This window comes from Furipterus horrens, unplaced genomic scaffold (genome assembly GCF_987537825.1).
Source record: "Furipterus horrens unplaced genomic scaffold, mFurHor1.1.pri manual_scaffold_4, whole genome shotgun sequence".
In the NCBI taxonomy this organism is placed as follows: Eukaryota; Metazoa; Chordata; class Mammalia; order Chiroptera; family Furipteridae; genus Furipterus; species Furipterus horrens.
In genome coordinates this window covers 60,264,121-60,287,591 of record NW_028327174.1, presented here as the reverse complement: position 1 = coordinate 60,287,591, position 23,471 = coordinate 60,264,121, and the positions used below count along the sequence as shown (strand labels likewise).

At 40.3% G+C, this 23,471-nt stretch overlaps 2 protein-coding genes across 3 annotated transcripts in view; one reads left to right on the top strand and one right to left on the bottom strand.

Moving 5' to 3' along the window:
- The window catches only part of TAFA2 (TAFA chemokine like family member 2), a 467,249-nt gene that overhangs the window by 223,843 nt on the left and 219,935 nt on the right, over positions 1-23,471 (top strand). The window lies entirely within an intron of this gene.
- Positions 9,347-10,780, bottom strand: LOC150012053 (serine/threonine-protein kinase MARK2-like). The gene has a single exon (XM_090275144.1). The coding sequence runs from the start codon at positions 10,778-10,780 to the stop codon at positions 9,347-9,349; it is 1,434 nt and encodes a 477-aa protein (XP_090131270.1).

The following is a 23,471-nucleotide window of genomic DNA, read 5'->3' as shown; positions in this document are numbered from 1 at the left end:
TAATATGTGAAAAATGATTAATACAGTGACTGGAACAGAGTAAACTTCCAAAAATTGGAAGCTATTGTGATTATTGTCATGATTAATTACACCACCTGTGAAAAAAATAAACAAGCAAAGCAGACCTGTATATAGCCAAACAAACACAATGAACTCAAAATGTGGAATGTGGGGCTTGAAACAGTGATGCTGAAATTGAAGCCTATGTTGTGTGTTTCGTATTTTTGTATAGAGGCTTAAAATGAGCAAGCAGCTTCAATGTACATTATGAAGGCAGGTAAACATGTAGCTGAAGCACTAGCTTATTATACCACAATATATGTATAGAGTACTAAGGGAGCTCAAAGGAAATGATGCTTGGCTCGGAGGACGGGTGAGTTAGGGAGAATTAAGAATACTGACGGTACTTCTGGCCAAGATGGAGATGTAGACACACATGCTGCGTCTCCCTCCACAACTAAGAAGGAATACAACTACCTCAAAACTAGAAACAACCAGAAGTTCCAGAAAATCAAACTGCATGGAAGTCCAACTAACAAAGATGTAGAGAGGAGATACTCATCCAGACGGGTGGGAGGGGCAGAGCCAGGGAAGAGAGGATGTGGTGTGGTGGTGACAGCAGCGGTGGCAGTGGCAGGCCAGCAGAAAGTGCAGTCATACTTTTAAAAAGTCAGGATGGATGCCTGGGGAGTGTTCCCAGCTCCTCACCAGAGACCTCGCATCTCACAGCACTGGGGAAAATCAAGCCTCATTGCTTCTGACTGTGCAGACCAGTGGGGGTTGGGGCGGAGGCAGAAACTGCCAGTCTCAGCAGAGTCCTCTTGTTTAAAGGGTCCCCACAGTCCTAGAACATCCGCAGACCCACCCACTCTGGGAATGATGGCCAGGGCAGCAGCTAGAGGGATCAAGGGGTTGGGTCAACTTTTACTTCAGTTTCCAGCCCCTTGCATTATTGCAGATTGAATGAATTCTGACAGACTGCTGGTGCTTCTTGATGTAATGTATGTAGTGTGTTGGACATGTTTTGTTCACTGGCAGAAGGAATAATGGCAGGTTAGTGTGTCCTTAAGAATCAAATTATTGCACTAGGTAAACAATAGATAGCTATTAAATTCTCTTTAACTTATCCTGTACATTTATATTATTGCATTTGAGAACTTTGAAGTTTCTCTGGTACAGGACCTCTGTAGAGTATGGACGTTATTCTTAGTCTTTATGTTACTTCTTAGGGACAAGTCAAATTCTTGGATTTTTCTTTGTAACCCAAATGGGCCTAGCACAGTATTTACATTTAGCAGGTGATTTCTTTAAAAGTGTCTCTTGATTGAGTTACTGCTAGTTACTACCTCCTTCCAGATGATTAAGAAATGTTTACTACCTTCAAGTGTTTTATAATCTTTTTGTGGCAATGAACTGAATATGGTTTTACTTATCTGAGTGAAAACTAAAGGATGAGTAAGAACTAGCTGAGTATAAAGAGGAGAAGAAAGAGGGCACTGTTGACCATTTGTTTATGGAGAAACTAGGTGCTAGGGTGGCTGAAGCTCAGAGAATGTGCCAGGTAGACACTGGTATCAGACGTGCCAGGAAGAAAGGCAGGGTTCCTATTTTTCAGAAATTGTTAGGGCACATTATGGGTTCTAGCCATTAACCCAAAGACTTATATTTATTGAGTGCAATTGAATGTATCTCTGATGAAGTGTTTCAGGCATTGCACAATTTCATGTCATTGTCAGCTTCCCAGAGTGGGGGCCGCTGGTCTTCTGCTTCCATCCTCAGTTTTGTTCTTACTTCACAGTGCTGCTTATGCCTGGTTAAGGAGTAAAAATTTCATGATGTGTCAAAGTACTCTTGGGACTGGTCCATCCCTGCTAATTGGACCTACTTGTTGCTCCTGCATTTCAGTGCAATCCTGGATTCTAGTGTTTATTCCCTCCACCAGTTTTATTGATGTAAAATGGACAAATAAGATCCTTAAAGTGTACAATGTGATATTTTTTTATATAGTAAAAAGATTCCCCCATTGAGCTAATTAACTCATTCATCATTTCATATATTTATATTTTTGTGAGGTTTAAGTTGTAAATTCTTAGCAAATTTTAATTATATAATACTGTGTTATCAACCATAGTCACCATATTATACATTAGCTTCTCAAACCTTATTCAGCTTATAACTGAAGTTTGTACACATGTATGATACCATATAGTGTTTTTTTTCTCTTATTTTCCTGAAAGTTCATCCATGTTGTTGCAAATGACAGGATTTTCTTCTTTTTTAAGGCTGATGGATATTTCATTGTGTATATATATATGTGTGTGTATGTTGTGTGTGTGTTTGTACAGTGTGTATACACATCTATATTTCACATTTTCTTTATCCATTCACCCACTGATGGACACTTAGCTTGTTTCCTTGTCTTGGCTCTTGTGACTACTGCTGCTCTGAAGATAGGTATATAACTATCTCTTTGAGATCTTGATTTCAGTTGTTTTGGAAATGCACTCAGAAATGGGGTTGCTGGATCATATGAAGGTTCTATTTTTAATTTCTTGAGGAAATTACATACTGTTTTCTATAGTGGCTGCACCTATTTACATTCTCATCAAGAGTGTGCAAGGATTTCCTTTTCTATGCATCCTTGGCAGCATTTCTCTCTCTCTCTCTCTCTCTCTCTCTCTCTCTCTCTCTCTCTCTCTCTCTCTCTCTTGCTGTCTTTTTAAATGATAGTCACCCTAACAGGTGTGAAGTGATATTTCATTGTGGTTTTGATTTGCTTCCCTGATGATTAGTGATGATTCGCACCTTTTCATGTATCTGTTTGCCATATGTGTGTCTTTGAAAAAAATGTCTATTTAGGTCCTTTGCCAATTTTTAAATTGAGTTATTTGTGTTTTTTTTTCTATTGAGTTGTATAAGTTCCTTGTATATTTTGGATATTAACCCCATATTGGATATGTGGTTTCCAAACATTTTCTCTCTTCCTGTAGGTTGCCTTTTCATTTTGTTGTTGGTTTCATCTTCTGTACAGAAACTTGTTTGCTTGATATACAATAGTTATACTTATTTATTTTTTTCTTGGGCTTCAGTATTTAAAATAAATTGCTGGCATACCATTTTAGAGCAATTTTTCTTTTAATACACAAAAGAGTAATCTTTAAAATAATGATTAAAAGTATAGTAAGTCCATAAACCAGTATGAGCAGTTTATTATCAATTATTATGTACTGGTTATAATTATATGTGCTATATTTTTGTATGACTAGAAGGACAGTAGGTTTGCTTACACCAGCATCACCTCTAACATGCAAGTAATGCGTTGTACCATGATACTACAATGACTACTACTGCACTAGGTGATATGAAGTTTTCAGCTTCATTATAATCTTATGGGACCATAGTCCAAGGGGAATGTCCTTTTGGAGCACATGACTGTATACTGTAGGGGAAGAGAGGGCTGTTCAGCATATGGTGAATTTGAGGTCCTTGGGCACATCTCCTAGAGGTTAGGGCATTCTGATAGCTCAGCATTAGAAGCTTACAGAAGAGATTTCTCACAAAGGAAGGAGAATGGGAGAGAAATAATGTGGGAAACAAAAAAAATCAGGTTAAATGACAGTCTAAATTAGGATATTAAAAATACATACTGAAGATGTAGAGAGCTGATTTTCTGATAAAGAATTTCTATGAGGATATAATCTGAAAACAATGAAATTAAATATAAACTACATATTGATTCCAAAAATAAGAATAAAACAAACAAGTAACCAATAAGAAAAATCTTAAGATTCAGGCCCCCATCTACTCGTGACTACATTTTTCAGAATTATAAGCTTGGCTATTTAGTTATCTATGTTTGAGCTCTATGATGATTAATTGGAACACTACCTTAAGAAAAAGATGACCAGATCAAGTCTTATATATAAAACTAAAAACCACTTCAGAGAGATAACTTATTCTCTTTGAGTTCTGCTCTGAATTAAGCTCTGAAGCAGATACTTAAATTACTATTCAGGGTTTGGGTTAAAATCTGAAGAGAAACAGCAATTCCTGGAAGTACTATATTAACTGTCAAGCATATAATCTTTAACAGTAGCCAATGAATGAATGAGACATGAATATGGCATTTGGTAGTTTTAATGTAAATCAATATAAGTAAAAGTATTATACTGTAATTGTAATCAGTGAAGTTGAAATTATTGAATTCTAGTGAAAGAAAAAACTAGTAAATAGCTAAATATTATGCTGATTTGAGGGATTAAGTATTCTGAAATCAAAATGGAGTTGAGTGCTACCTCCCACTTGCTGGTGGTGAGATCACTAGATCTACTTATCTCAAATAGGTAACAAGATGAAACCAGATAAACCTGGGGAATCTTTCTAAGCAAAGCATTAATACTATAAAAGAGATAGAAATAAACATGGAAGGCTACCAAGACCTAATCTTCAAAACAAACAAAACCAAATATATAGAGCCTGAAATACGAAGTCTGTCCAGAAAAAGTCTGGCCATTGTTAATATAATGAGAATGGTGTGTGCAACATTGATGTAACCTGGCAGCCAAGGAGAGTGGACTGGAATGCGCACATGTGAGCAATAATGACTTCACTGTGCTAGTCAGTGGGAGCAATAGACACTGTTGAGTGAGCACGTGTACTGTGTGGCCATTGCATTCAAAATGACTGAGTGGGTAGAGCAATGAATCTGCATCAAATTTTGCATTAAGCTTGACCATTCCTCTGCAGAAACTATTTGAATGATTCAGAAGGCCACAGATATGGGCAACTGGTGACTGGCAGCTTCGTCACAACAATGCACCCGCACATTCATTACATCTCGTGCAGAAGTTTTTGGCAAAACATCAAATCACCCAGGTGACTCAGCCTGTCTATAGCCCAGACTTGGTGCCCTGTGACTTCTGGCTTTTCCCAAAACTATAATCACCATTGAAAGGGAAGAGATTTCAGACCATCAGTGAGATCTAGGAAAATATGATGGGGCAGTTGATGGCTGTTGGAGAACTGTGTGAGGTCCCAAGGTGCCTACTTTGAAGGGAACTGAGACGTCATTGTCCTATGCACAGTGTTTCTTGTATGTTGTATCTTCTTCAACAGAAGTCTCTATTTTTCATATTTCATGGCTGGATGCTTTTTGGACAGACCTCATGTACCTTATTACATGGTGGGGAAGTAAAAGAAAGAGCTTGCTGAGTTGGGTGTCACAGGACCTGGTGTGCGCATACCTACTCTGCTTCAGTGTGTTTGTGACCTTGGTTAAGATGCTTATTCTCTTTCGACCATAACTTCTTAATCTGTAAAAACCATTGACGTTAAATCTTATATAAAAGCTCTATAGAATTTGAGGTATAATATTCAACTAAAAGCTCCCAGAAAACAAAGGTGAACATTTAGAATACAATTTTAATTAGATACAATATAATCTCATCAGCCAAAATGACCACAGTTACATAACATTAAGTCTTGGACAGAGAGTATATATGCAAATAAAAATGATTGACCTGAGTTTGTAGTAAATACAGAAAGTTAAAAAGAGTTCTATTTTCTTCTTTTTCATCAGGTTGTACAAGCTTATGAAATGTTGTTCCTTAAGACAAAAGGTATAGGGTAATTTATAAAAAGTGATAAGTGGTATAATTGACAGAATCATACAATTGATTAAATAGTCATACACTAATGTATAATTGGAGGATGTGCTGCCATAATCATGTGGGTAACAGCACTGAATATATGGGAGGGAGAATCAAAAGATCAGCTTCCAGTCCTTGTACACTTATTTTCTGAACTGCTCAGAGTCTAATGCTTGGTTTGAGAAATGACAATAATAAAACATTTTGTACAGGGTAGTTGTGAAGATAGAATGAATCAATGTAAATTTAGTGAACCATAAAACTCTATTTAACCAACATATTTAGCATCAAAAAATGTCTAGCATAGTGTTAGATATTGGGAATATAATGATAATTGAACAAAGCTATTTTCTTAAGAGCACAAATCTAATGGCCTAGGTCAGCGATTTTCAACCTACTTCATCTAATGGCACACATAAGTTAATTAAAATTCTGCAACACACCAAAAAATATACTTTTTATCAATCTGACAAGAGAAATTATATATAATTTTGATTCATTCACACCAGACTGCCATAGCCATGTTGGCTGTTGTCATTTTTTTATTTGACAATCTAAGGGAAAAGAGGTCCACTCCCCTGAACAACACTGGTAGAAAATTACTGGCCTGGGCACCTTATTGGACTGTCTTATTGCCACTTTTAAAATAAAATCTTCAGCCAAGGATATTTTTATTGATTTGAGAGAGAGAGAAAGGGATTGGGTTGGGGGAGACAGAGAGAGAGAGAGAGAGAGAGAGAGAGAGAGAGAGAGAGAGAAACATCAGTGTGAGAGAGAAACATGATCAGTTGCCTTTCCTACATGCCCCCATTGGGGATGGAACCTGCAACTTAGGTGTGTGTCCTGACTGAGGATCAAACCCTCAACCTTTTGGTGTATGGGACAATGCTCTGACCAACTGAGCTGCCTAATCAGGGCTGGTTGTCACTTAATTAGAGATGTGTGCAGAGTGATCTTTGAGCACAGAAAAAAGAGTGTTGAAACCAGGGATATTTTTTAGAGGACACTTCTGAAGATAAAATATATCGGCAGCCGTCCGTCTCGAGAGACGATGGTGTAGCTTCTTAAGAGTCTATCTGCACCGCCGAGAATGGCTGTGCAGTCCGACTCGGGAGTGACACGGTATCTGTCTCCTCCAGTGTTGAATCGACATCTTGCGATGACGCTGGAGTGTCCTCTCCAGTGAAGCTGAAGCTACAGAGCCTGGGCAGGGTGATATGGAGGGTCTGCTGTTGCCCATGCAGCAGACCCCCCCTCTCTTCGCAGCTGAAGGGTCCAAGGGAAAGACGGAGTCAATACAGCTTGGCTTCAGGTGCGCCGCAGGAGTTGCCGGTGTTGACTACAACGTCAAACCGCCTTAGGGACTCCGGCTCCGGATTTTCTGTCGGGGTTTACTCCCTTAGCCTTTCCCCTGAAGAGGTATGCCGCAAGGCAGCAGAGGTTTTTTGGAATCAGAGTTTTCCTTCTCTGATGTGCCCTGACTGGAAGATCGAACCAGCGACACTTAGCTCGCAGGCCGACGCTCAATCCACTGAGCCAAACCAGCCAGGACGTTATTCTTGATAGATACACATATATACACAGGTTAGTGTACACACACATATACTCCTGCTCTGTCAGATGGGACTAGAAGCAGTGTCACATAGTAGCAATGGGCATACCTAGCACCCGGGTCTTGATTTCTAATACCATTATCCAATAACAGAAACCAGGACTCTTTGGCAAGTACCATTTCTTATTCATAGGTGCTTGTCCTGAGGTTTGTTTACTTTTCATTTGAAAATAAAGATTAGTGAGGGCTTGAGGGGGTTAAAGATAACCTAGCACTAAACTGAGAGCTTCTTTTTGTAATAATGAAAAATACTAAAGTAGACTTGGAAAGGAAGTCACACTGTGAACATGTGAGTCTATGTGACTTCACCTTGATGCCCTTGCTTCTTAGAAACATTGTGTATATTATGACGTCTGCCATGCGGTGAGGACCATCGGCCTAAAGCAGCTCCAGCAAATGGACTGAGTATGAGGCCTCCTAAGAGACCCCAGAATTAGAAACTTCACCATTTTGTTCATAAGGCTTCACAATGTTCGCCGGGGCGCGTACATCCCGGTTCAAGCCCAGCCCAGCTTTACACTGTTGTTGCAGCACAATCGTTCACCCCAGTCCCTTTTTCACTCCAATGTGTCCTGACTGGGGACAGTCCCCTGTATAGTCACAGGGTTGACGGTTCACCTGTCCACCATTTTCTGAGCATGTACTCTGGACCTGGCTCTCTGAGAACGAGGTGAAATACAAAGGGGAGCGACACAGTTTCCGGCCCCCAAGAACTTGGGGATGGAGGATGAGGGCAAGGGGGCAAGGGAACCACTGAATGACAAATGCAAAGTGACGAGCCACACGCAGGCCTAGGCCATATGCTGAGATCTCAGGGAAGGGGGACAGATGCATCACAGGACCACGGTAGGTTCCTCAATGCCCAGGGCAAGAAGGTCAGCTGATCAGTGATGGAAGAACAATGAATTGGCTCTGCAGAGGCAGGGAGGGCTTTCCCTCTTAAAACAATCGATTAATTTGTGTTCCTAACATGTTCAGGGCACTGGGGTGGTAAGGATTAAAGTGAGAAAGACACACAGTTTCTGACTCACATTTCTTCAGCAGTTATAGGAAAACCTGCCCTGCCTGGTGAATCATATTATGTGTAGGTAGTCTTGTAATATGTGGAAATCAATAAAAATCTTTGCAGAAAAAGAATATTCACCATAATTGACTGGCTTTAAAACATAAATTAGATATTACTTCCTTGCTTAAAACCCTTCATGGGTTTGATCACTCTTCTCAGAGTAAAGCCCACGCCCTTCCCATGGCCTAGGAGCACTGCCCTGTGTCTGTGGCCACGTCTCCTGCTGCTCTCACTCCAGCTCACTGAGCTTTGGTGGCCTTGAGCTCGGGTGCATCCTCAGCCTGGAGCGCTCTTCCTCCAGCGCTTCACAGGTCAGACTGTATAAAGGGAAAGCCCCCCGGACAATGACACCAGCCCAGAGGGAAGCAAGCAAAGCCAGCAGGTCGGGACAGGTGGCTCCTGCTCATGTCACAGAGCACCCAGGCTGCCAGCCAGCTGCCCGACAGCAGAGACCGCTGCCTGCTTCGCCCCCTGCTGGGCCCTGGTGTCAGGAACCTGCCCAGCATGCCCAGACCCTGCCCCTGGCCCATGCTGACCCAGGGGCCTTTGCCCATAAAACCACATTCCTAACTGTTGGGAGTTCCCGTGGCAAAGCCCATGTATGTACCACATCACTGCACGCTTCTCAAACACCATGTGCTCAGCCCCAATCTGTGTAGAGAGGATGAGAAACAAAGACTCCAAAACATTTTTCTGGATCCAATCATCAAGTTTATTACAAAATCTGCAAAAACCAAGAACTGTATGAAGAACCACCACAAACATGGGAGCAAAGGGGAGCAGGGGAGGGGACAAGGGCCCCAGGAGAACACAGTCCATGAGATGCGGGATCCCCTCCTGGTGGGGGTCCCGTGCGGAGAACGCTGCGGCAGCTCGCACTCGGCGTCGCCCACCGGGCCGGGCCCTGTCACCTGCACGCGCGCACGGTGTCACGGTGTCACGGTGTGCGCTTCCGGCGCCGCTCTCACCGCAGCTGTGTGTCCTCCTCCGGGTGCCGTGGGCCGCCCACAACTTCAGAACTTATGTTGGCGCGACTCTTTTCCTTCTGGGCCGCTGCTTGCGCGTGGACGGCCCACAGCACACACACTTTAAGAACCTCCTGAAGATTCTGCGAACCGCCCCCCGCCAGCCCCGACTGGGGGCAGAGGGAGAGCCCGGGCTCCCGCCGTCGGGCTGTGCAGTCTGGACGCGGTTCTCCTCCGCGGGTCCTTCCGGGGCTCCTGCGCTGTTGCGGGCGCTGTCGCGGCGGGGGGCGGTGGGGGAGCCACGGGGATCACACTGGAGGGCGGGGCTGGGGGTGGCCGTCCTGGCCTGGGGGCCGGGGAGGGAAGTGCCGGTCCCGGACGCCAGGCTGGCTTCCGCTGGGGGAACATCCGTCCTTGACCGGAGGCGGCTTGAGGGACCAGCAGGCCCCGCTGTGTTCTCCCCGCCGCTGGAGACGGGGGAGGGGCAGGGCCTAACCCGGATGGTGCGGACCCTCATCCTGGAGGTCGTGGTTTTCAGAATCAGGTAGGTTCCCATGACCCTGTCATATGTCCTTTGGGTCAATGACCTCTGGATCTGCCCCTTTCCGAACCCCATCTCCTCCATTCTGCCTGTCACCTCGGGGTCAAGGTCACCCCAGCGCGGCTCGATGTACGGCCTCAGTTCTTCCCCCCAGCCCATGTTGACCCATGGGTCTTGCATCACGTCGTCCAGGGAGGGCCTTTCCCTGGGGTCGAGGGTCAATAATTTTTGTAAAAGATTTCGACCTTCTTCGGATAGAGACAGTGGTACCTGGAACTCCCCACTCAGGATCTTACTCTCCACGTCCTCAACTGTGACCCCCTCAACTGGCAAAACCCCCACCATCATCTGATACAGAACTACCCCCAGGGCCCAGACATCCACCTTCGGGCCGTCATAGCTGACACGCCGGAAGATCTCTGGAGCCATATAGGGCGGGGTGCCACAGAAGCTGCTTAGTGTGTAGTCCCGACAGTCCCTAGCAAACCCAAAGTCTATTATTTTGACGTTCCTCTCACCGTCCATCAGGATGTTTTCTGGCTTCAGGTCCCGGTGGACGATTTTCTTCAGGTGACAGTACTGAAGTGCCGATACGAGCTGCCGGAACATGGGTCGGGCTGCTGACTCGGTCATGGGGCCGCAGTTTTCCAAATAATCGAGTAAGTCCCCTCCGCTGACATGCTCCATGAAGAGGTACCTTTTCTCCTTGGTGGTAATCAGCTCAAATAGCTGTGCGATATTTGGGTGATTTAGTTGCTTATGACAATCAACTTCTTCAAAATAATCACTCTCAAAGCACTGAGTAATGACTTTGACAGCCACCTCTGTGTCCGTTGGCAAGTGCGTGGCCAACCACACCTCGCCAAAGGACCCACTGCCAATGGTGCGCAGGAGCATGTAATCGCCAATGATGCGCTCCTGAAGGTCATCGGTGGCTGCTGTAGCCATGGTGGCTACAAGATAAGACAAAAACAAAACAAAAACAAAAGATAAAAAAAAAAAAAAAAAACCGAAAAAATAAATAAATAATAAAAGATAAAGAAAAACAAGTAAGAAAAATTAAAAGAAAGAAAAATAATAAAGGAAAAGAAAAAAATGCAAAATAAATGATACAAAACCAAACCAAACCAAACCGGTAAGCAAAAGAAAACAAACTCGCAAAGGAACGGCAAGAGGCAAGAACAAAGCTCGCAAGTCCTAGTCCAACAGGTCACCACAATCAGCTCCCTGGGCTCTAACGGACAAAATCTCAGCCCCGCCACGGCAGAATATATAGGGTGGGCTTTGCAGTTGCATCACAGTGGCGCCTATGAGGTCAGAGCAGGGCGTGGACCAGGCGTGCGTGGGTGGGGGTAAATTACAGTGGTTTTCTCACGTTTTGGTCTCACAACCCTTTGGCTCTGGAGTAAAAAAAAAAGGGATTCCACCTCCCCACCCCTGCCCAATGAGCTTCTTGTTTATGTTGGATATTAAAGATTGATATTTACTTTATTAGACATAAAAGTAGGTAAGTTGCAACAATAAAATAAAATAGAATAAAATAAAATGAAAAGTCTTAGTCTCACGCTCCAGGTCATAGTTCAAATATCATCTGCTTAGAGAAAAACTTTCCTGACCCACCCATTCCTACCTGCCTCACCCAGCCCACCACATCTGTCATCTTCACCGCACTGACCACAGGCACCTGGTTCTCGTTCACTGTTCGACCTTCCCATGAAGGCAGGAGCATGACTGTGGTCTTCCCTGTGTCTAGCACGGTGAGTGGCAATAAGACAAGTGGTTAATAAATAGACAAGTTTGGGGTAACAAAAAACTACATGGCAAACTATTTATTTAATCAAAGTGATTCATTAAAATATTTCCCTCAGCCCAAGCTAAATATAATGGACAAAAGGGTTCTGGACGGATACGATGTGCCTGGCACACCTTCCTCCAAAGAAGCCCCTCTTTTTTTCTCCCTAATTGGGGACATTGAAAAATTAATACCTGCCTTTTGTCATCTAGTAGTTATGGATTGAATGATGCCTTCTAACCCTGTTGCCAAATCTGTTGCTGCCAGAATACAACAAGGACGCCAGCCTGTTAAACCAAGCACGCCGTGGTCTGGGGACAGCCAGCTGACCTGGAGTCTGCACGACCCTTCCCCATGTGGGAAGGCCACCCTCCCCTCCACACCCCCACTCTTATTAGGAATTTCTGGACCCAAGGGTAGGTAGGACGATGACCACGCCCAGCTCGAAGCAGCTAGAAGAGCAGGAGACCATCGCCCACTCTCCTCTATAAGATTACAAAGGATCTAAAGTCTGAGGGGTGGGGGATGTTACTTTTTTTATTGTTATAAAAAAATCAATTAATGAAGTAATTCTAAAATAATGGTAACATAGGAAAGGGAGAAACTGGAGATTGCATGCAGAACCATGGACATGGACTGGGGAAGGGAGGGATTGCTGGGGGAGGGGGGTGCTGGGCGGGGGGGGAGCAAAGGGGAAAAAAATGGAACTATTGTAACAATATAATCTATAAAATGTAATAAAAAAAAAGCTGAGCAATCTAAAAACTTCAACAGTCAACCCCTCTACCAGGGTTTACACCCATATCTAGCCTTTTATGTACACTCTATACTGTTCAATATGATAGCCACACATGGCTTTTTAAATTGAAATTAATTAAAATTAAATAAAAATTTAAAAATTCAAAAAAAATCTCTTAAAAATTCATGTTCTGTCTTCACTCAGCTTTGGAACAAATAAGATAGGAAAGAGGAGAGTTGAAATCTGGGTTTCCAGGTATGTGGGCGCTTGGTGAGGCTGAGGAAAGGCCAAGTGGAGGGAGCCTTGCTCTAAAGATTCAAGAAGATGATCCATTCCTCCCTCCTGTGGTACTTGCTGGGGGTGCGATGAGTTTGGATCTGCAGTGAGGCTGCAACGTCACTTTACACTCTGAACATCCCTTTCCAGATTACAGAAAGGACATCCCAGGTGGCCCTGAGTAAGCCATTGAGGTAAATTTCATTTAAGTAACGCAGAAATGAAGATAAAATAATAATATAAAATACTGTATAGATTTTAGTTATTAAGATTTATATCCACAGCCTTTAAATGATGAATGAAATAATATTTAAATGTGAACTTTTAAATGTGAAATGAAAAATATGAAATTAAAAATTAAATCAACTAATTCCAGCACACAAACCAGCCATGCTATTATTGGCTAGAAAAGTAATGCACTGAAATTTTTAATTTATGAAATCTTTCCAAATGTTTAAAGAAAAAACAGAGTTTTTTATTTCTGGCTGAAGAAAAAATGTGGGTGGAAACTGAGCAATAATGCATAAAATTAGTTTAATCAATCTCTATATTTATTACATGTTTCAGAGTAGACATTCTATTTCATTCACACAAAGGAATGATGGTTACTGTTAATGTGATGGACATATTCTCGGGATTGATGCCAGGGCCTATACTGTTGCTTCACTCCTTTGTTCCTACTCAGTAATGCACATATTTAGAAATATATTTATATATTGAATTAAAGCAACTGGTAGAATTAATATTAAATTTGGTAAGTTGGTCAGTTTTGAATCACTGAAACAAAAGAAATTAATTGATTTTTTTTACTTTAGCAATGCATACCTATAAACACTCTTTATAATAGTTGCCAAATCATAGACTAGTTAGAAGTAAATTCAACCAGAGGAGTAATGGACATATATATGTAACATAATAATATCTAATTAAAACCATAAAACAAAATTTGAATAAAGGACTAGACATGTTCTTGAATGGAAGAGGCGATGTCATGAGAATGTCAACTTTCTCCAAGTTAACAGATTTTAAAATTTGTATAAAATCTTAGGTGCATATGTTTTCTGATAGAAATAGCTTCTTTGAAAGGTTTTTAGAAAAATTTAGAATTGCAATGTTGGGAACTTATACCATGGAACTAAAATTATCTACATATAAGTAAATATTTATTATGTCAGTTTGGTTGAAAATCAGAAAATAAAGTACGCATCAGTAGGATGCTTTGGAATACTATGCAGACATTAAAAAGATAATATTAGATTTATACTGGATAATTTAGAGGGATTTTGATTAGGTATTATTATGTGAGAAAAGAGAAGTTTAATAATGTGATTCAATTCCAATAAAACAATGAAGAGCAAATCATATGCATTTATCTGTACATATCCTCCTGTGTCCTAGGTACATCTGTGTAGGATTATATGAGACAAAAGGAAAGGACATACACCAGCTTGTGCTAACATAGGTTGGCTGAGGAGTAAGGGTAGGGTCCTATTGTAGATGGAGGCTGGAGAAGATAAGTATAGGTTAAGGGGACATGAAAAGATAAGCTAAAAAGAAAATGAGAAAAACAAGGTTACCCTTTTTGAAAATGTGAACCATATTTATGCATTTATGTGTGTGTGTATATGCATAATTTAAATTAAAAGCATTCACAAACTAAAGAAGAAATTAACAAAATGTGAGTGAGAGAATGATACTAATGGGTAACTAAATTTGCCTACATTTGCAAAAGAAGTCATTTGTAAATTTAATATTTACTTTTTGTAACAAATCACTTGTGACCTTAAACTTTGAAGGATATAAGGGGGTTATATGTTAATGAAAAAACAATAAAAATTAAAGAAAACTTAAGTCACAGTTATGAATTATTACTTAGTACAGGACTTCCCCATTTTTTTTTTAAAATCTCATAGCACATGTTAGGAAATGATATTTGCTCAGAACACTAGGGTAATGGGGGAGCCTGTTTGCAGCTCACCCCAGACATGCTGAGAGTCTCTGCACTCCTGAAAACCATGTGCTCTGCTGCCCACATGGAAAGGTCCTGTTCTAGGAACTGCAGAGTTAAAATGTTTGTGTGGTTATTCAGGAATGCCATGATTTCTATTTTAATGATAGATTACTTTCTATTTTACTTAACCAGGAATCCTATTGTTACATGTGGATTATATTAGCTCGTGTTAAATTTATTTTTAAAAAAATGAGTAACAAATCCTCATGTCCCATAGTCCCAGTTTCTCCTCTGGGTGAAATGTTCTCAAAAAAGCATTGCATGAATGCTGAAGAGAGAAATGTCTGTGGTTCATTCATTCTTCTTTTAAAATTAAATTTATTAGGGTGATGTTGGTTAATAAATTATATGGGTTTCAAGTATACATTTCTATGATACAACATCTGTATATTGCATTGTGTACCCACAACCCAAATCCATATCATCTTTTGTCACCATATATTTGGCCTTCTTTACCTTATTCATTCTTAATGTTTAATTTTTTTAGAATTATCCTTTGAATTTTTTCTGTCTAGTTAAACATAGAATTTTGGAGGGATATGATTGTGGGAGAATGGGTCGGCTGGGTGGGGGAGAGAAATGGGGGAAAATGGGACAACTGTAATTGAAAAACAACAACAACAACAGAAAACATAGAATTTTGTCTTGAAATCTCTTATTATAATAAGAAAATTGTGTTTGCCACATGTCTCAACCAAGTTAGCTTTCTATTGTGAATTACGGAAGACCTGACTATAGTGGTTTAGCTTTTCTCACATAATGAGAAGTCTGGAAGAAGCAGCCCAAAGTTGTATCAACAGTGCCACATGTTCATCAACATCCTAACATCCTTCTTCAGTTCCACCATCTTTTAGCATGTGGCTCTAATCCCAGCGGTCACAGTTGGGATTCATTGCATTCAGGAGAGAAATGATGGAAAGAGGCAGTTACCTATACCAGAAAAATGAAAACATTCTAAAAACTTTCCAGCAGACTTTCCCTTATGTGTTGTTGCTCAGAACCATATAATATGGCCCACCCAGCAACAAGGGAGATTTGAACTTTTAGCTGGATACATGGTTACAAAGACTCTCTGACTAAACTTTAGTTAGGCTCCCCTGAGCCCTCTTCTAGACAAGGTCTTTGGCCTGGCCATCCCAGTGTTAGCAAAGAATCCTGCTAATCAGTTTAGGGAGATACTTGCCACCCTTCGTATGAGATCAAGTTTTTCATTTCTCACGTCTGATGATAAGTTCTTGGCTTGTCTTTAGCAAGAATGTTATTAGGTCAGTTTAGCAAGAATTCTCTTAGCCTTGATGTCTCCTCTCTGTAATTTTCTATCCACTGGTCCTCGCACACTATAAATACCCAGCTATCTTTGCTGTGTTTGGAGTTGAGTCCAATTTCTGTCTTCTACTGCAATGTATCTATTGTGATCTTGGATAAAGTCTTCCTTACCATTTTAACAAGTGTCGGAATAATTTTTTCTTTAACAATGGCCAATCTCAAGAGAAGTAAAATTCTGTTAGCTAAGAAGAGAAGAGTGGATAATGGGGAAGCTACTAACAATGCCTGTAACATCAAAGATCTATGCTAAAACAAGTAACCTACATTTGAGGAGCCTATATGACGATGGGGCATTAATCCTCATAAGTTTGGAACTTATGTTTAACTCCCATCTCTGCCAATGATATATGCAGGGATTCAGTAAAATGAAGCTTGTAAAACTATCTACCTACGTATTCTGTAGAAGTACTTGTGTAGTAATTAGCCAATGGTTATAAAGTGATTTGAAGAAAGTTACTGCAAGTACATAATACTTGGTTAGATAATGTGTGAGTAATTTCACAAAATCTGGGTAACTATCAAGTAATTAAAGGCAAATGCACTGTAGATGCTGTTATGTGAGCTCCACTAGCGTTCATCAGAGGCTGACACACCCTTTGAGGAAAAGAGCAGATCTCATACTGTTCTGAAATGTTTTTTGAAAAATCCTTACTCCTCTTAAAATCACTTTCACCATCTGCTGGTAAAAGAATTGAGATGGCTGCCTGTGAATTTAGCAATTACATGTGCTAATACAGTAGCAGGAGAAAATGGTTATCACACCTGTTTTTTATAAAACAACAATAAACAAAACAAAATTCAACTACCACCCCAAACCAAAAACACCATCTGCTTTCTGTGAAAGCAAAACTTCAGATCCTTAAAAAATACAAATCAACTACATTTTCAGATATTGTTATGTATACTAAACATGTAGTCATTTTACCCCTCTTAATTCTTAGAAAAACTGGGGCCTCAAGGCAAAGCAACACAATGTTTTTGTGTGTCTGTTCCTTCCTTCTTTTGGATTTTGAGAAGATGGTGGAGGGGAAGAAATAGTGTGAAAAAGTTGTTTGATTTTACTTGTCAGTGAAATCCTTAATCTTCCTACAAAAGAAAAGGATTATTTTATTTGTCTTAATTTAAGAAGTATTAGTGTATGAAAATGAACATGTAAAGCCACTAAAAGCATACATTGCTAAAGAATTCTTTACCAAAGGATCTGCTGAGACAGTATGCAATAACGTGAAGTCCTATGACTCTGATGTAGGTTAGTAAAAATCTTTAGTAAAGGTAGTACAGAAATATTTTTAAAAATTTAACTAGCTAGTATTTATAAACTAGTGGGCCACTAGAACCTAGCTTTCTGTTAAATGTTGTACATGTGTTATTACCCACCACAAGATCTCATGTTCTCACCTTAACAGAGAAATCATAACTGAGATTAAATGAAAAAATTTGTATTTATTATTAAGCTATTAAATTTTATTGTTACTAAAATTATATTTTAAAATTGGGAAAATTATGAATTTCCTGGCACCAGGAAAATTTTGATATAAATAAAATCACCATAATCATGTTCACCACCCCATTGTCCATGTAATAATGTAAATTAAGCAATTTGTGGGATTTATGAACTTCCAATTTTGTTGTCCTTTCCAGAAAAGCTCAGCCCTTTTCTTGACTTTGTACTAAATTTGAAATTAATTGGATACACATTTTGATTACACTTAATTTTTCTGGAAACATCTATAGTATGAAGGTAAATATTGGATAATATTGTGCTCTGGTTTTTCATCTAAATGATATAGTAAACATGTGTCTAACTAATCTTAGTTAAGATTTTCTCTAAATTAAGCAATAAGTATCAGCTAGCAAGTTTATAGTCCAGTAATTATTTTATTACTCCACTAATATGGAGAATTTAAATGCTATTTTTAGTAAAACTAATCTTATTTCTAGATAGTATAGTCTAGTACATCAAAGCCTTCAATATATTCTTTACAGGGATGATAAAATGTGCATATTCAGAAAGGGTTATATTACTGTAGTACCCGGTAAGCTTCTAAGAGTTATAATGTAAATGAAGACTTCAGGTTAATAAATCTTTTCTGTGGTTTAATGATTTCATGTAGATCAATGAACCCTGAAATAGGGCTTGCTATGAAAAAAAGTTCTTATAGTTGAAATATCTGTGCAGTAATATAACAGCAATTTCTTTTGGTCTGTTCTAGTTTCAAACAAAGTTGCTTGATACCATTCATGTACATATTTCCCCTTTTGCACAGAATTAAAATTACATTTAACATTGTAATAAGTAGTTCACCCAAATAGAACTGAGCACCATTGGGACAAAGTACAGTAAAGGATGCTTTTTCCTTTCTTGCCCACTTTTTCACCAGTCACATTATCTTGTCAGCTCAGTCCATGTCACCTATGTGTCCCTAAGCAGTGATGTCACAAGTATTTTTCCTGTGGGCATCAAGCTCTTCCACTGCAGGGAGCTGATTGTTGGGCTGGGTCAGAAAGAGAGTAACTTCCTGAGACTACTCCTCAGGGGAAAGGCTTAAGTAAGGAACTGCTAGTGATAGTCCTCTAGGATGAATTTTAGACACCTGCATCTGCTAGGAGGGACAGCTGGCCTCAAGGATGTGTGATGGGATAGGTGCTATATGGTTGCTGTGACCTTAGACCTTGGCAGACATGAAATTGAGGTCTCTGGGTTGTGCAAGCCAAAACTGACTGTCCCATAGTCTTTCAGCCCCTGGAAGGCCATAGAAACTATAGCTTTTCTGCTGATACATGCGCAGTCCACTCTTTGTTGTCTGGCTTTCGATCTGCCTCTCCTATGCTGCTTTTGGGCCACAGATACTTCCCCAGCACCTAGAAGGGCCTTTAGGGTGAGGGTGGGTGGTGTGAGTCAGACTTCTTATGGATGAGTCTGGAATGTGGGGACTGCAGCCCCCGGGCACCCAGGTGTTTCTCTTCCCAGTACTCCCCTCCCAGTCCCTTAGGTCTCCAGAGGTCCTTAAAGATGGGGCTTGTTCTGGGAAAAGTGACCAGGGCTGCAGAGCTTTGGTCAATTCTGCTATTTTCTGAGTTACCCCTGATGTTCAGTGCACCCCAGCCCATTCTCTCCATGATCTTCCATCAGGACACAAAACATAAAAAGCAAAGTTTGTTATAAAGTTAAACTATAATAGGAACTTACGTACATAGAAAAAATGTTGATAGACAATGGTCAAATCTGTGGTATGTATGAGAGAACCCTTGTTTTTTAAAAGCAAAAACAATTAACTTGAGTTTAAATTTATATATTACAAACTCTAAATGCTATATGATATGGATTATATATTTGTCTCAATTTAAGATTAGTAGTGTATGAAAATTATGATGTAAAGTCAATAAATGGATACATTGCTGAAGAACTCTTTATTTTACAAAAGACTGCTGAAACACAATGCAGTGCAGTGGAGTCCTTTGACCTTACCCTTCACCCTGCCCCCCCCACCCCCACAAAGATAAATGTTCTTCCTAGAATCTTAAGCGGACTTTATTTATTTATTTATTTATTTATTTATTTATTTATTTATTTATTTCGATTTTATTTATTTATTTTTAGAGATGGGGAAAGGGAGGGAGAAAGAAGGAAGGAAACATCAGTGTACCAGAGAAACATCGGTTACTCTCGCAGGCCCCCATCTGGGCACCTGGCCCACTACTCCAGGCATGTGCCCTGACTGGAAATTGAACTGGCGACTTTTTAATCTGCAGGATGATGCCCAACCCACTCAGCTACACCAGTCGGTGCTAGACTTTATTTTTAACACTGTTTGTATTAGTAGCTCTGTGGTTGCTTTGAATTCATACTTCAGCATTTCAGTTAACCTGGTTTTTAAGCCCTTATTTCTAAATACATTCAGGTAATGGTAGACTTAAGAAACTATGTACCCTTTTGATATGCTTCTCAAAAAAAAAATACCCATTAATGACTTGTCATCAGTGAAATGACTTATCTCTGTGCCTAATTTTGTCACACTTTATTTTGTCCTCTCTATGTCCTTGTGATGGATGAAGGGATGACTTTGTGTGGTACTAAATTGGTCCAACCCTGCCCTGGTGTTTGTCTGGATGAAGTACTTCCAGGTTGGAGGGAGACTCAGTGGGAGGCTCCGCAGTTATACAGAAATCATGAATCTTATGTCCTGTGTGTTACTGACAAACATCTTCTTAACTGAAACCACTCTGCTTATTAATCATACTTTTCTCTTTTTTTTTTTTGGATAGGCTAAAATTCCACAAAGATGGAGCAAATAAATGATGATGTAAGCTGTATGAAATGTGAATCATTCAGTGATTGGCAGTAGTTAATAGTCTCAGGGAAAAGCTGAATCATAGCTGTATTCATTTGTTCTTATCCTACAATGTAACTTCACTGAAATTATATTTTTCTGAGTTACTATTACTCAACTATTTTCCTGATTTGAATGCTAATGCTGACTTGTACCTATTTTGCAATGGATTAATGTTTTTTGGATTTAACTTCTTTGTTACAAAAGTCTGTAATTCAACTGAAATAAGCACCTGAAAAACACAGACCTGATAGATTGTAGTAATACAAAATTTTAGGGCTTTTTAAAAAGGGGAATGTCACTTTTTTCCTTTGGAAAATGCAAACAATGCCTTTGCACAGTGCTCCCAGGAGGAGGCAGTGGGTTTTCAGGACACTGGACTGGTTAACTCATTTATTGTTTCTCTTGACCTTTAGAAGAGCCTCATTGCTTATGGAGAAAATGATAAATAGGAGGAGATGAGAAAAAGATAAACTTCATAGGTTTGCTTTGAGTAAGTTTTTGTGGCTACTATTGACTATTAAAGTCTAGGTAGACATTGGTCTTGTCTTGCAATAATACTCTGTTACTACATGTTCCAGCTAAACCACTGTCCCCAGTCCCCCAATGTGCTCAGTTCTTCCAATACATCTTTGCCTTGGTTTATGCTGTTTTAAGCATGCAATATTTCCCTTACTCTTTTCACTTGTCACAATTCTTTTTTACCCTACAAGGACCATTTAAAATATTGCCTTCTAGAGACTTCTGGCCAAGATGGAGGCCTAGACTGACATGCTTCATCTCCCTCCATGACTTAGAAGGAATACATCTACCACAAAACCAGAAATAACCAGAAGTTCCAGAAAATAAAGCTACATGGAAGTCCAACGTATGAAGTTATAAAGAAGTGGTGCTCGGCCGGATGGGTAGGAGGTGTGAAGCCAGGGTGGAGAGGTCAAGCAGTGCTGGTGGCAGCAGCTGTGGTGATGACTGCAGGGCTGCGGTAAGCACAGACGCCCATATTTAAGGGGAGGCAAGAAGCACCTGGGAGCACCCCTAGCTGCAGACCAAACCCGTCAGCTCACGATTCCAATGCCGGGGAAGGCAGACCCCCATTGCCTCAGACTGTGAGGCCCAGAGGGTGTGGGGATGAAGGAGGAGGCTTCTGGTTTCTCTGCGGAGAGAGAATGGCAGGAATCCATCTTGGATCCCTGCCCCCACACAAAGCACCACAGTGTGGTGAGAAGGGTCACCTGGTAGAAGTGCATGGGGCTCTGCCCCCTATAGTGTAGGAGGTGTGACAGCCCCACCCAGGAAGCAAAAAACTGCCAGGATGGCAGGGATAATGATAGAGATCCCAATCATGCAGCTGACCAGAAAGCAAATACATGAATTAATGGACGAACAGACAGATAACCTTTCTGAGGTTCAGTCCAGAGCTATAGTTATAAGACAGCTTACAGAAATAACAGCGGGACTTAATCAAGATGGGGAAGGAACGAAGGCTAGTCCTGCTGAAATGAACAAAAACACATACAAAACAAGTGGTGAGGGAAGGAAAACCAGGGATCAAATCAACAAATTGGAACATTGGGAAGGAACAAACAGTCAACCAGTGCAGAAAGAGGAAATAAAAAGTGAAGAAAATGAGGAGAGGCTCAGAAATCTCTGGGACAACTATAAGAGAGCAAACATCTGAATTATAGGGTTGCCAGAAAGTGAAGAAGAAGCACTAGAAATTGAAAAACTATGTGAAAAGATAATGAAGCAGAACTTCCCTAACTTGGGGAAGGAAATAGACTTACAGATCCAGGAAGCACAAAGAGAGTTTCAAAGAAACTGGACCCAGAGAGAACCACACCAAGACACATTATAATCAAAATGTCGAAAATTAAGAATAAAGAGAGATTCTTAAAAGCAGCAAGAGAGAAGAAGAGAATTATGTACAAAGGGGTCCCAATTAGACTATCAGCTGATTTCTCAAAGGAGACCCTGCAGGCAAGAAGAGACTGGCAAGAAATATTCAAAGTAATGAAAAACAAAAACCTATAGCCATGATTATTCTATCCAGCAAAGCTGTCATTCAGAATAGAAGGGTAGAGAAAGTGCTTCCAGGACAAAGTAAAACTGAAGAAGTTCATCAGATCCAAATCACTGTTATATGAGATGTTACAGGGACTTGTTTAGAAGGAGGATCAAAACTATGAACATTAAAATGAAAACTGTATCACAACAACCAACAACAGAAGCTAGGGAATCAAAACAAAGGCAAACTAAGTAGGCAACGAGAGTGGGAAAAGAATTATAGGTATGGGGAACAGACAAGGGGGAGGTCAGTGAGGAGGGGGAAGGGAGGAAAGGGAGGGAGATGGTAGAGGAATTAAAAAGCATGGCAGGAGGGAGTGGAGTGGACAGGAAGATGTTGAGAAGAACTATATGCACAACCAATGGGCATGGACTTAGGGGGGTGGCAACTGGAGGGAGCGGTGTCACTGGGTGGAGGGGAGCAGAGGGAAAAGAAATTGGGACAACTGTAACAGCATAATCAATAAAACATATTTAAAAATAAAAAATAAAAATAAATAAAAGATTGCCTCCTATATGAATCTCTTCTCATCTTCTTCACCAGATATGCTCTTTACCCTTCATTTGGACTCCTGTGATAATTTATTTGTGCCTCTCATGAACATGTATGTTTTTCCTTATCTACTATTTATTTCTACTCCTGTCTCATTCCTCCCAATGAAATACTGTAGAGTTCCTGAAAACATAGGCCATGTATTATCCATACTTCAGTACCCAACCAACAGGAACTTAGGGCAGGTCACTTAAATGAAAATTGTGTGTAGATGCATACATCTAGTAAGTCCAGAAGATTCCTGCCTATTAACCACTTTTTTCTAAAATTCACATCCACTTAAGTAATGTTACTTGTGAAAGACACAGCCTTGTGCTTTTCAGAATGAAATAGCATACTTAAAAATTGGTCTTGGTTTTCTGGGCTGTTTTAACAGATCATATCTTTGTATTTTTAAAAAACATAAAAGAGGGGAAATGATCTAAATAAGTTTGTCTTGGATACAGAAACAGGCACTTGGTTTTTTATATGGCCACCTATGTAATTACATATATAAAATCATGTATTTAGGCAGGAAGCTCACCTGATTCTGAGACATGGAAATGAC

Bases quoted from the DNA above. Each gene is read 5' to 3' on its own strand.
- LOC150012053 (XM_090275144.1), bottom strand. From the start codon at position 10,780: ATGGCTACAGCAGCCACCGATGACCTTCAGGAGCGCATCATTGGCGAT.